The 14,470-nt window shown below is 43.2% G+C and overlaps 1 protein-coding gene and 2 long non-coding RNA genes across 3 annotated transcripts in view; 2 read left to right on the top strand and 1 right to left on the bottom strand.

The window, feature by feature from the left end:
- LOC309569423 (sodium/potassium-transporting ATPase subunit alpha-2) overlaps positions 1-10,797 on the top strand; it is a 64,073-nt gene extending 53,276 nt beyond the window's left edge. The window contains exons 19-23 of the mRNA XM_082275245.1: positions 2,468-2,613; positions 4,633-4,763; positions 5,246-5,347; positions 7,375-7,466; positions 10,428-10,797. Of these exons, the coding sequence (XP_082131371.1) occupies positions 2,468-2,613; positions 4,633-4,763; positions 5,246-5,347; positions 7,375-7,466; positions 10,428-10,456 (500 nt within the window). The 3' untranslated portion in view covers positions 10,457-10,797. The remainder of the gene's footprint in view (positions 1-2,467; positions 2,614-4,632; positions 4,764-5,245; positions 5,348-7,374; positions 7,467-10,427) is intronic.
- Positions 10,798-11,921: 1,124 nt separating this feature from the next.
- On the bottom strand, positions 11,922-13,820 carry LOC309569427. The gene is made up of 3 exons (XR_014226069.1): positions 13,664-13,820; positions 12,522-12,666; positions 11,922-12,007 (listed from the first exon to the last, which is right to left on the bottom strand). It is a non-coding gene; the product is annotated as an uncharacterized lncRNA (long non-coding RNA).
- Positions 13,157-14,059, top strand: LOC309569428. The gene is made up of 2 exons (XR_014226070.1): positions 13,157-13,390; positions 13,815-14,059. It is a non-coding gene; the product is annotated as an uncharacterized lncRNA (long non-coding RNA).
- Positions 14,060-14,470: the final 411 nt, after the last annotated feature.

Here is a 14,470-nt window from a genome sequence, read left to right as displayed (position 1 = left end):
CGGAGGATACAGACAGCAATACAATCTTGATGGAGGTTGTGAACATTACACACTCTACTGGAGAATGCATTTCTCTTCAGGGTTACACTTATCGCCCTCCTGCATTCATAATGAGTGCTCTCCATGTGATTTCCCCCGCAGTACCTCTTGTTGGCCACAAGATGTCCTCTGTTTTCCTGATGCCCAGAAGAGGGAAGGAATGACTGTGAAAGCTCCTGATGAAGGGAGGGTTGAGCCCCTGAAATGCATTGGCTTCACCTTCTGCTCTTTCAGCAAGAGTAATCTATACTGGACTTGTAACGCTCTCATCATTCTTTCTGTCCCTTGTCACCTAAACAGGAAGTGAGCGGAAATCCCTGTTAGGGGAACACAGACAGCAATACAATGGTGACGGAGGTTCTGAGCCTTCCGCATCAGCTAGAGATGGCGACTCCCTGCAGCTTTCATTTTCTAATTAGCAAGAAATAAAAAAAAAACAAAGGAAGCCGACTTTGTTTTGCAGGTATGAGCTGGAGAGATGAATTGCCCCGCCTACGGAGCGAAATTACAGGTTGCAGCCGAGCGGCGAGGGGCGCGGCGGACGCGGGGAGCCGCACGGTTTTATTGAGCCTCAGTCAAACATAACTCTGCGAATAATACACAGGCTCCTAATTGTCGGGGCTTTCTTTGTATCGCAGCCGCTGAAATAAATGTTATTCATGCGATTAATTACTCCCCGCCGACGCCATGGCGCGGAACGCGAGAACGCTGAGTAAATGAGCTTCCTTTTCTTTGAAACTGCCTTTTTTTTTTTTCTTAAGGGAAAGATCGCATTTCTTATAGAAGACCTGTGCTAATACACACAGAATGCCAATGCTGACTTCTGCCCGAAAATGCTAAGTGCCTGGCTGGGCTTTGAGAAGGAGGCCCTGGGACAAGCATGCAGAGCAGGAATGGCAAAGGGAAGCCAGGAACCCTTATTTACGTTCTTGTTCTGAATCAGTGATTTACAGGGTGCTAAAGTTATTTTAATTATGTCACAGCCAGGAAACAAGCATTTTTGGGAGAAGAGACAAATCTTTAAATCTGAACTCTGGCTTTCCATCTAGTTTTACAGGCTCCTCTCCTGGACTGAAACAGCTTTCTGTTATTTCACTGCACACTGTGAGCTACTCACCATGTGCATTAGAAGCTGCAGCAAGTCAGATAGAGTCTGCCTCATTTCCTGGCTGGAGGAGGTCCAGCATCATCTAGCTCTTTCCTCCCCAGTCTCCCCTGAATTCAGTACTTTCAACCTTGAAGGCTCAGCATCCCATGTGGATGTTACCCATGCAAATACAGCCTGTCTAGGAACACCCACTTCTCTTACTTGCATATACATTTGTGTTCTGCGGAAAAACCTGACCCCACCCACTGATATTGTTGACTGCAGCTCGGCCTGTCTCAATGCCGAACTGATAAGACAGTCCAAAGCTGCTGTGAACCTATACTAAAGCTATGGGTGCTGCTCAAGGCTCTGACAGGTCCTCATCTGCTGTCAGCTGATTGGAGCATAGGCAGGGAGCTCAGGTCGGGCCCTGTCCAGGTCACACTCTCCAGCGAGTTTCGCCCTGTCCAGGTCTAGTTGTACAATTACTGTAAAGAGTCTATCTGGGCCAGCACAGTGGCTAAGTAGTTAGCACTTCTGCCTAGCAGCACTGGGGTTGTCAGTTCAAAGCCCCAACCCCAGCGCTACATGCCTGTAGCTTGCATGTTCTCCTTGTACATGTGTAGGTTTCCTCCCACACTTCAAAGACATGCAGGTAGGGAAATTGCCCTTAGTACATGAATGTGAGTTAGGGAACATAGATTGTAAGTTCCTTGGGGGCAGGGACTGCTGTGAATGTACTATATATATATATATATATATATATATATATATATATATATAAAGCACTGGATAATTTGTTGGAGCTATATAAATGCCTGTAATAATTTATATTTAAAAAAAGTTCACTATGTTGATGTCTCCAGCATTTGCACAAGGAATGACCATCATATTATTTGTAATATGATTATCTTCTATGATCATCAGCCCCATCTAGTGACCATAATTAGGCATTGTTCTGAATTACCTTCATCAAAAAAGTACCATGTTATGGCCACTAGATGGAGCTGGTAATCATATTACAAACATTACAGTGATCGTTTGTTGTGCCCATGTGACGGCTGAAGATATTCGCCCTGTCCATGTAATATGATTGTCTCTTATGATCATCAGCCCCATCTAGTGATCATAATTAGGAATTGTTCTGAATCATCAAAAAAGTACCACGTTATGGCCACTAGATGGAGCTGGTAATCATATTACAAACAATACAGTAATCCTTTGTTGTGCCCATGTGAAGGCTGAAGATATCCATATGGGAATTTTTTTTGTACACAGACCCCTTAGTAAATCTATTGATATGCCTTGGCTCTTCCTCATTGATATTGTCCGTCTTTTCAGGTATGATTCAGGCTCTGGGTGGCTTCTTCACCTACTTTGTCATCCTGGCGGAAAACGGCTTTCTGCCGTCTCGTTTGCTCGGGATACGATTGGACTGGGACGATCGCTCAATGAATGACGTAGAGGACAGCTACGGACAAGAGTGGGTATGTACAGAAACTTCAACAGCCCATCAACGCTACTAAGATAAACCGAACTTCAACCAAACGGTGTTAACATAGACCAACCACACTCCAACTGCCGATTTCCCTGGTGGAAGTTGGATGTGGAGATTAAGGACTGGCCATACATGTGACAATTAGAAACATTTTTTTAATCAGTAATGTGATCCAAAATGATTTTAAGAATAATGATAAATAGAGCATCATCTAGCCTCCCATCCTGACTGTCCCCGGCCGCTCTTTCATTTATTGGGTTTTAGTCCTTTCATGGAGGCTCAGTATCACGTGTGGGCGTTACCTATGCAAATACAGCCTTCCTAGGAACGCCCACTCCTCCAGACTGACACCCACTCTTCATAACTCCTCCCATTGCTTGCCCCAGGACCAGGGCCGGGACAAGGGGTGGGTAGGAGGGTCAGCTGCCCTGGGTGCAACAGAGCAAGGGGGCAGAGAATACATGCAGGACAGTAAACTCATTATATGGCAAGTACTAGCAGTAGGTGGTGGTGATTGGGTAAAGTTCTGCATCTTTGCCCTGAATCTGTCCTAGTACTGCTCAAGACGGAGGACTCTTGAAGGGGGGGGGGTACTGTGATGTTTTCAGGAAGTTATGTACAGCCCCCTTCTGGCCCCTCCCACCAGCCATGATATGCCTGCATTGCATAGAAAAGCGCAGAGACCAAGTAATGATGTCACTGGGTCATGAAAACACAAAGGATGACAACTAAGAGATAATATCCTCTTAATTTATAGAGAGCTCCTTTAATTTCCTGTTTCATCTTCAGGAAAGGAAGTGAAGGGAAATCTCCACAACAAGGACACAGACATTAAAATTTACAGCGATAGAGTAGAAAGGGGTATTGCAGGGGACATTTTTAGATTGAAGGTGAATATTGCTGGCCATCAGACCGAGGACATCTAGTGGAAGAATAAAATACTGCAGGGGGCATTTTTAGATTGAAGGTGAATATAGCTGGCACTAGACCGAGGACATCTAGTGTAAGAATAAAAGTACTGCAGGGGACATCTCTGGATTAAAAATGTGAATATTGCTGGCCATCAGACAGAGGACATCTAGTAGAGGAATAAAAGTATTGCAGGGGACATCTCTAGATTGAAAATGAATATTGCTGGCCATCAGACCGAGGACATCTAGTGGAAGAATAAAATTACTGCAGGGGATATTTTTAGATTGAAAGTGAATATAGCTGGCACTAGACCGAGGACATCTAGTAGAAGAATAAAAGTACTGCAGGGGCATCTCTGGATTAAAAATGTGAATATTGCTGGCCATCGGACCAAGGACATCTAGATGTCCTCGGTCTGATGGCCAGCAATATTCATTTTCAATCTTGAAATGTCCCCTGCAATACTTTTATTCCTCCACTAGATGTCCTCGGTCTGATGGCCAGCAATATTCACTTTCCATCTAGAAATGTCCACTGCAGTACTTTATTCGTCCACTAGATGTCCTCGGTCTGATGGCCAGCAATATTCAATTTTAATCTAGAAATGTCCCCTGCAATTCTTTTATTCTTCCACTAGTTGTCCTTGGTCTGATGGCCAGCCCAGCAATAAAAAAAGTTTCGGCCTTAGATACACTTTAACCTCGAAAGAATAATTGCCAATGAATGACAATAGTTGCAAAACAGGAACCCGTCATGTGACTTTCTGCTGCGTCCATTCAGGGGTTTCTTCCACTTGCAAAAATGGAAAATGATTAATTCTATTCTTTTTCAAATGCAATATAATTGAAAAGATTGATTGGATTTCCACGTGCATGGCCAGTTTATCATCTGACTGGTCGATATGGGCTATATATGAGCTAGCCTTGCAAAATTTGAAAAAACAATTTTTTCTGTGTATGTGTGCGCTATTATATTGTTCAATTGGTCGATATGGGCAACGCCCATTTTGGATGTTTTTATATGTAAGGCGGCGCCATTCGTAAAGTCTTCTGCCGTTAAAAAAATAACGCAACTTGATTTTTTTTTTTTATTACAGACCTACGAGCAGCGGAAGGTGGTAGAATTCACGTGTCACACGGCGTTCTTCGCCAGCATTGTGGTGGTCCAGTGGGCCGATTTGATCATCTGTAAGACCAGAAGGAATTCCGTCTTCCAGCAAGGAATGAAGTAAGAACATTAGCGGGATTGGCAGGGAAAAAATGGCCAACTAGCTTAAAGGGGACCTAAAGTCAAAAATTTAGGTCAGCCAATCCCCCCTTGTGGCTGCTGTTAAAAAACAAAATGGCTGTTGAACCTCCCTAGGCGCTTAATTCTCTCCTGGGATTCTCTGGATTTCATACTGCTTCTGTCTCACTCTAATTTCCTCCTCTTAGCTGCTGGAAACAGCAGGTCCTGCGTGAGGAGCCTATTGGCTGCTTGAGCAGAGGCAGTCAATCAGTATCTCCCCTTTATTTTACATTCGCCCTTGGCTGAGAGGGGGAGGGGCCAGTGAGACAGCTGCCAGTCAGAATCTGGAGAACTCTGCTAGAGAAAAGAGATAAGTATATGGGAGGGGGGGAGGTTGGTTGCATTTCTGCAATGGCAGCAGCAAGGGTGACCAGCTATGGTTGTATTTATGGCCACCTCTGACCAGATTCGTCTCTCCTCAGGAACAAGATTTTGATATTTGGGCTCCTTGAAGAGACTGCACTCGCTGCTTTCCTGTCCTACTGCCCAGGGATGGATGTGGCCCTCCGAATGTACCCTCTCAAGTGAGTAGATCCCGGTACCCACAGGCACACTTGCACAGAAGGAACATATTGTAAAAGAAAAGGCAATTCACACTTCGTGGCACCCACCGTGTGTTCTAAAACCTGCAATATTCACATTCAACCAGAGATGTCCCCTGCGGTACTTTTATTCTTCCACTAGATGTCCTCAGTCTCGTGGCCATCAATATTCACTTTCAATCTAGAAATGTCAACTGCAGTACTTTTATTCAACCACTAGATGTCCTTGGTCTGATGGCCAGCAATATTCACTTTCAATCTAAATTTTAAAGGGACTTTAAAGCTGAACTCAAGCCAGAAGATGAAAAACAAAGAGCCTGCTGATGGGCAGCAATATTCACATTTTTAATCCAGAGATGCCCCTGCAGTACTTTAATTCTTCTTCTAGATGTCCTCGGTCTAGTGCCAGCTATATTCACTTTCAATCTAAAAATGTCCCCTGCAGTAATTTTATTCTTCCACTGGATGTCCTCGGTCTGATGGCCAGCAATATTCATTTTCAATCTAAAGGTGTCCCCTGCAATACTTTTATTCCTCCACTAGATGTCCTCTGTCTGATGGCCAGCAATATTCACATTTTTAATCCAGAGATGTCCCCTGCAGAACTTTTATTCTTACAGTAGATGTCCTCGGTCTAGTGCCAGCTATATTCACCTTCAATCTAAAAATGTCCCCTGCAGTAATTTTATTCTTACACTAGATGTCCTCGGTCTGATGGCCAGCAATATTCATTTTCAATCTAGAGATGTCCCCTGCAATACTTTTATTCCTCTACTAGATGTCCTCTGTCTGATGGCCAGCAATATTCACATTTTTGATCCAGAGATGTCCCCTGCAGTACCTTTATTCTTACACTAGATGTCCTCGGTCTAATGGTCAGCAATATTCACCTTCAATCTAAAAATTTCCACTGCAGTAGTTTCATTCTGCCACCAGATGTCCTCGGTCTGATGGCCAGCAATATTCAAATTTTTAATCCAGAGATGTCCCCTGCAGTACTTTTATTCTTACACTAGATGTCCTCGGTCTAATGGTCAGCAATATTTACCTTCAATCTAAAAATTTCCACTGCATTACTTTCATTCTGCCACCAGATGTCCTCAGTCTGATGGCCAGCGATATTCGCTTTCAATCTAGAAATGTCCCCTGCAGTACTCTTATTCTTCCATCAGATGTCCTAAGTCTGATGGCCAGAAATAGTCACTATCAATTTAGAAATGTCCCCTGCAGTACTTTTATTCTTCCACTAGATGTCCTCGGTCTAATTGTCAGCAATATTCACCTTCAATCTAAAAATTTCCATTGCAGTACTTTCATTCTGCCACCAGATGTCCTCAGTCTGATGGGCAGCAATATTCACTATCAATCTAAAAATTTCCACTGCAGTATTTTTTTTTTTTTTAGCCTTATAACCAGCATCATTCAACCCACTTCCTTAAACTCATTAGGAATTAAATCTGAACTCAAACCAGATCATTCATCCTAGTCCCGCCCCCCAGCCTGTGATTGGACAGTGAAAAAAGAAGCAGCTTTTTTTTCTTATAGAGGTCTGAACATAAGGCCAATAAGAGGAATAGAGGTATCAAAAGTAGGATAGTCCTCTTTATAGGGACAGTAGGGAGCAGGAATGTATACATGGTAGAGTAGTGGATTCTGTAGAAGCTTATAATGCCTCCTTGGTGTAGTTACCTATATGTCCACCAGGGGGTGCTGCTAGCTTGCTATTGTTACATATTACTAGCTGGACAGAATGAGCAATGTTCACAATGTGTGTTTAGCTGTTCAGCTGGGGATCTGCTTGAAAAGAGTTCTGCTGAGAGCACTCAATACATAAGTCTGTCTGACCAAAGACATTATTCTCTATGCAGGCTCTAATAAAGTCAAACATCCACAATGCAGAACATGTGATCTTTGCCTAGGATGGAAATGATATGTAGAAGTTCAGGGCATCCATTTTTTTTTTATCCAATCCATGAATCAGACTTTTCTTTACTTTCCTCCCATGACAGGGTGACGTGGTGGTTCTGTGCCTTCCCGTACAGCTTACTCATCTTTGTGTATGACGAAGTGCGTAAATACATCCTGCGCCGTGACCCCGGAGGTAAGAATGTGCGGGACTCCTATTCCCCGACCTTTCATGTAGACAAATAACAGATATTATGCCGCACAGAGGACTGGGTCATCCCTACACCTCTATTCTCTGTACAGCACTGCGGTATATGTCAGAGCTACTGTATATACATGTATAATAATAGTGTGTGACTACGGGGAATATGTAAGCTCCTCTGGTGAGTGGCTCAGTGTTCTCTATACAGCACTGCGGTATATGTCAGAGCTATATAAATGTATAATAATAATAGTGTGTGACTGTGGGGGGACATTAGAGTGTAAGCTCCTCTGGCAAATGGCTCAGTGCTCTCTGTACTGCACTGCGGTATATGTCAGAGCTATATAAATGTATAATAATAGTGTGTGACTGCGGGGAATATTAGAGTGTAAGCTCCTCTGGTGACTGGCTCAGGGTTCTCTGTATAGCACTGCGGTATATGTCAGAGCTATATAAATGTATAATAATAATAGTGTGTGACTGTGGGGGGACATTAGAGTGTAAGCTCCTCTGGTACGGAGACTGATGTGACTGGCTCAGTGATCTCTGTACAGCCCTGCGGTATATGTCAGAGCTATATAAATGTATAATAATAATAGTGTGTGATTGTGTGTGGGGGAGGGGAGGGGGTGGGACATTAGAGTGTGAGCTCCTTTGGTGCAGAGAAGGATGTGTCTGGCATAGTGTTCTGTACAGAACCACAGAATATGTCAGCGCTATGCTGTGATCCTCAGCTCCATGATGAGCTTTCACGCGTTCCCTGTGGTCCTGTCTTTTAGCAGAAGATTAAAATGGAAATGTTGGATGTCCCGGTCACCATGGCCATGGCAGTGTTTACATCCATGGAGTCGGTGGCCCCATTCTAACATTACCCTGTGTAACATTAGACAGATCATTCTCTTGGAAAGTCTCATCAGTCATATAGAACAGTCCCCGGCTCTTCATTTAGACAATCTCTGATATTTTTAGTGAAAGAAAGTCTCAGCGGTCTACCTATAAAAAAAAAAAAATTGCTGTGCCTTCTGCATTCACACAGCCATTGCGAATAATCCATTTAAGGTGTCTATTATTTGAATTTCCTGTGACCGTCAACTCCACCTAGAGGCCATGATGCAGTATTTTCCCAATTGAGGCATTTCAAGAAAATACCGCATTATGGCCACTAGGTGTAGTTGTTGATCGTCAGCTCCATCTAGTGGCCATAATGCAGTATTTTCCTGAAATACTTCAGAAAGTACCGCATTATGACCACTAGATTGCGCTGATGATAATAGGAAATGTGAATATCCCCCCGACAAGTCTTATATGTGTATTTTCCATGATAGTCAGCTCCATCTAATGGAGCATTTTCCTAAAATACTTTAGAAAATACTGCATTATGACCACTATATGGTACTGACGATAATAGGAAATGCAAATAATCCCCTTGATATATCTGCTATGTGAATTTCGAATGATCGTCAACCCCACCTAGAGGCCATAATGCAGTATTTTCCCAAGTGAAGCATTATTAAGAAAATACTGCATTATGGCCACTAGGTGGAGTTGCTGACCGTCAGTTCCATCTAGTAGCCATATTGTAGCATTTTCCTGAAATACTTCAGAAAGTACTGCATTATGACCACTAGATTGCGCTGATGATAATAGGAAATGTGAATATCTCCCCCCGACAAGTCTAATATGTGTATTTTCCATGATAGTCAGCTTCATCTAATGGAGCAATTTCCTGAACTACTTTAGAAAATACTGCATTATGGCCACTAGATGGTACTGATGATAATGAGAAATGTAAATATTCCCCTTGATATGTCTGCTATGTGAATTTCGAATGATCGTCAACCCCAACTAGAGGCCATAATGCAGTATTTTCCCAATTGAGGCATTTCAAGAAAATACAGCATTATGGCCACTAGATGGAGTTGCTGATCGTCAGCTCCATCTAGTGGCCATAATGCAGTATCTTCCTGAATTACTTCAGAAAGTACCGCATTATGGCCACTAGAGGGAGTTGCTGATCGTCAGCTCCATCTAGTGGCCATAATGCAGTATTTTTCTGAAATACTTCAGAAAGTACCGCATTATGACCACTAGATTGCGCTGATCATAATAGGAAATGTGAATATCCCCCCCGACAAGTCTAATATGTGTATTTTCCATGATAGTCAGCTCCATCTAATGGAGTATTTTCCTGAATTACTATAGAAAATACTGCATTATGGGGACTAGATGGTACTGACAATAATAGGAAATGCAAATAATCCCCTTGATATGTCTGCTTTGTGAATTTCCCATGATCGTCAACTCCATCATCTAGTGGCCATAATGCAGCATTTTCTCGATTGAGGTATTTCAGTATTCAGGATCGAGTATTTTTGGCTTCTATAGGAAGTTGCTGATTATAGGAAATCCAAATAAACCCCTGATAAGTCTAATATGTGTATTTCCTATGATCGTCAGCTCCATCTAGTGGCCATATTGCATTATTTTCCTGTATTACCACAATCTGGAAAAAATACCACATTATGGCCACTAGGTGGAGCTGATGATCATAGGAAATACACATATTAGACACATTAGGAGGATTATTCACATTTCATACCATCAGCAACTCCTAGATTTGCCCTACTCCTTGACTCCCGACTAGACCCCCTAAGACAGGGATCCTCAAACTACCCCCCTAAGACAGGGATCCTCAAACTACGGCCCTCCAGCTGTTGCGGAAACTACACATCCCATGAGGCATTGTAAAACTCTGACATTTACAAACATGACTAGGCATGATGGGAATTGTAGTTCCTGAACAACTGGAGGGCCATAATTTGAAGACGCTTGCCCTAAGACTTGGGCCCAATCTTGGGAGTCAATAAATGTTTAAGAAAAGGTCTACTTTATAAAAATCAGCATTGAGTTGTCTACCTTTGTTTCAGTTTCTGATTATTATTAATATGTTTCCAGGATGGGTGGAGAAAGAGTCGTACTATTAAGGACTTGGCATGCCAAGAAGGAACCAGGAACCATCTGGGAAGGAAGAATGCTGATGCCGTGGATTCGTTGGTTTCATAATACCCTACGCATTAGTTTTTTTTTTTTATCCTGCTGTGTAAGCTCGGGGGTGGGGAAAGGTTGATGACATGAGCAGGATGTAAGAGGTCAAGTCAACTATCAATTTTTGGTCCTAAGAGCTTCCCGTACTCAGCAAAGGTCAACTTTAGCCTTTCAAGAGATTTTATGTTCCTACTCTTTTCCAAACAAAGGTGTTTATCCAAATTTTCGCCTTATTCACAAAAAAATGCCAACTTTTGCAAGACTACACCAACCGAATTCACCATCGATATTGCATGGTTTCCTAAAAATTTGTTACCCGTTTATATTCGTTGAATTTTATCTAAAGCCGAAATATTTTTTTCTTAGCTTTGGATGAAGTGTGGAAGAATTACTATCTGTATCCCTGTTCGGGAGTGTCACCCTTTCTTTTTAGCCTGGTGGCCATTGTCATGGGGACATCATTTGTTGGGAAGACCAAAGCTTTCACCAAAACAGAAGGTGGCAGCTAGCATTTCCCTTTGCTGTGAAGAGATTTTCTTCCTGCTGTCTTGATAGATAATGATAGTAAATCTCTTTCATAAGCTAAAAAAAAAAAAAGACCTAATGGTGGCTCCAACCCTTCACCGCTCCTATCCAAAATTTGAAAAAAAAAATCTACTTTAGGGCATGGGCCAATGTTGTAGCCTTCTAAATTACGAAATTGGACGTCCAATAGATAATCCAAAATTGAATCCAAAATGTAAACAAAATCGATTTTAGATAGACTTTAATAGAAACTTCATGAGGGACAGTCATGGGCCAATGGTGAAGCCTTCTAAATTATGAAACTGGACGTCCAATGGATAGAACACCACCAACGAACTTAAAAAATAAAAGCATGAAACCATTTCTCGAACCAAATCTGTCAAACTGGAGGACTCCCAGTTGCCATCATACATTGGCTATTTTATGCCGCCAAGTAAAGCATTTTTAGAACATTCTCGAGTGTCCCCTATTAGGGAATACTTCATATCTTAACTCCAAAGATAATGTAGATGTTGAGTTGGTTGTTCAGGTGTCTGATTTGACAAACTCCTCCCATGGTTGAGGCTCAGAGAGCCATATACATACCTGTTGGTCTCAGTCAATAGCCAATAATATGGAAGCCTTCAGAGATGGAAATAAGGCTCAGTTCACCCACCCATTGAGTTGGCTGTTCAATTCTCTAATTGGAGAACCTCCTCCAATGGTTGAGGCTTAGGAAACTGTAAAAAATCTGCTGTTCTCAGTAAGTCACCAATAATATCTCAAGAGATAGAAGAAATGCTTGGTTCACCCTTGAGTTGGCTGTTCAATTCTCTGATTGGACAACCTCCTTCCATGGTTGAGGCCTGGGGAACCACACAGATACCAGCTGGTCTCGGTCAATAATCTGAAAACCTTCAGAGATGGAAGAAATGCTCAGTTCACCCACCCCTTGAGTTGGTTGTTCAATTCTCTAATTGGACAACCTCCTCCAATGGTTGAGGCTTAGGAAACTGTTGACATACCTGCTGTTCTCAGTAAGTCACCAAAAATATGGCAGTCTCAAGAGATAGAAGAAATGCTTGGTTCACCCTTGAGTTGGCTGTTCAGTTCTCTGATTGGACAACCTCCTTCCATGGTTGAGGCCTAGGTAACCACACACACACCAGCTGGTCTCGGTCAATACCAATAACTTGAAAGCCTTCAGAGATGGAATAAATGCTCAGTTCACCCACCCCAGTGTTAAATAAACTTGTACTATACTAAGCTGGCGCCGCTCTCTCCTTTCTTGCATCTCTCAGGGCTTCTCCACGCTTCAGCCGGCTGCCGCGGACTATAGCTTCCCTACAGTACCAAACTTTGTTCCCCCCCACGCAGCCCCATAACCCCCCCCCCTCCCATCCACCCACATTCCTTGTACCACCTTGGGATATTAGAAGAGCGCCATGACACCCCCCACTTTCAGTTCTCTGATTGGACAACCTTCTCTGATTGGACAACCTCCTTCCATGGTTGAGGCCTAGGTAACCACACACATACCAGCTGGTCTCGGTCAATACCAATAACTTGAAAGCCTTCAGAGATGGAATAAATGCTCAGTTCACCCACCCCTTGAGTTGGCTGTTTAATTCTCTAATTGGACAACCTCCTCCAATGGTTGAGGCTTAGGAAACCATTCATATACCTGCTGTTCTTAGTAAGTAACCAATAATACAACAGGCTTAAGAGATAAAAGAAACGCTTGCCTCCCCCACCCCTTGAGTTGGCTGTTCAGTTCTCTGATTGATGCAAGAAAGGAGAGAGCGGCGCCAGCTTAGTATAGTACAAGTTTATTTAACACTGTTAAAATTGGTGACTCACTGTCCGAGGTTGGGTGAGACCGGTACACAAAGACTGTTAGGGTCATCCATCTTCCTCTTCCAGGATAGTGGTCATAGGAGAAGGTGGTGAGGTTCCAGAGGTATAGCCAAGCCGCTGTGGGGCTGCTAGTTGTCACTGGCCGCGGCGGAGCATGCACAACAGGGCTCCGGCTGCCGACTTCTGATCCCTGATGACATCACTTCCTGGCAGGAGAAAAATAGGGGTTGCACGCGTTCAGAGCATCCGTGCTCCTTCGTCAGGCGATGAAAGAAAGCCTTCAGAGATGGAAGAAATGCTCAGTTCACCCTCCCCTAAAGTTGGCTGTTCAATTCTCTAATTGGACAACCTCCTCCAATGGTTGAGGCTTTGGAAACCGTTCACATACCTGCTGTTCTCAGTAAGTAACCAATAATACAACAGCCTTAAGAGATAGAAGAAACGCTTGGTTCAACCACCCCTTGAGTTGGCTGTTCAGTTCTCTGATTGGACAACCTCCTTCCATGGTTGAGGCCTGGGGAACCACACAGATACCAGCTGGTCTCGGTCAATAACCAATAATTTGAAAGCCTTCAGAGATGGAAGAAACGCTCAGTTCACCCTCCCCTAAAGTTGGCTGTTCAATTCTCTAATTGGACAACCTCCTCCAATGGTTGAGGCTTAGGAAACCGTTCACATATCTGCTGTTCTCTAAGTAACCAATATTACGACAGCCTCAAGAGATGGAAGAAAAGCTTGGCTCCCCCACCCCTTGAGTTGGCTGTGCAGTTCTCTGATTGGGCAACCACCTTCCATGTTTGAGGCCTTGAGAACCATACACATACCAGCTGGTCTCAGTCAGAAACCAATAATATGGCGACCTTCAGAAATGAAAGAAACGCTTGGTTCAATTGGCCTTTCAGTTCTCTGATTGGACAACCTCCTTCTATGGTTGAGGACTAGAGAATCACACAATAATCCATAATATGGCAGCCTTCATAGGTGGAAAAACACTCAGTTCACCCACTCTTTGAGTTGGTTTTTCAGTTCTCTGTTTGGACAACCATCCCATGGATGAGGCCTAAGAAACCTTTCAGATACCTGATGGTCTCAGTAAGTAACCAGTAACACAGCATGTCAGCCTCAAAAGATGAAAGACATGCTTCATCCACCACTTGAATTGGTTGTTCAGTTTTCTGATTGATTGAGGCCTGGGGAACCATACACATACCAGCTGGTCTCAGTCAGTACCCAATAATATGGCAGCCTCCAGAAATGAAAGAAACACTCAGTTTGCCCACCCCTTTGAGGAGGGTGATGTTGACATGGGTAGTGGGTGGAGTTATATAGGTAAAGGGCACTCCTATATTCAGGTAAAGTTCTCCTTGGCGATGTATTAAAAGTCAATAATGACTGTGACTGATGTCCTCCTATAAAAGGGGAGCTGTGAGGATCGAAATATGGGGCTTACCATGGCTGACTTAGTTTATAGGGACTGCAGGATCCAGGTTGAATGAGAACCTAAAACTTTAAAAGCCAAGCCACCCATGGCACCTACAATTTTCTTTCCTGACAGGTACCCTTTAACTGTACAGCAATTTTTAGGACCCAAT

This window comes from Pelophylax lessonae (genome assembly GCF_965119305.1).
Source record: "Pelophylax lessonae genome assembly, chromosome: 13".
NCBI classification, from domain to species: Eukaryota; Metazoa; Chordata; class Amphibia; order Anura; family Ranidae; genus Pelophylax; species Pelophylax lessonae.
This window is presented reverse-complemented; position numbering and strand designations above follow the sequence as displayed.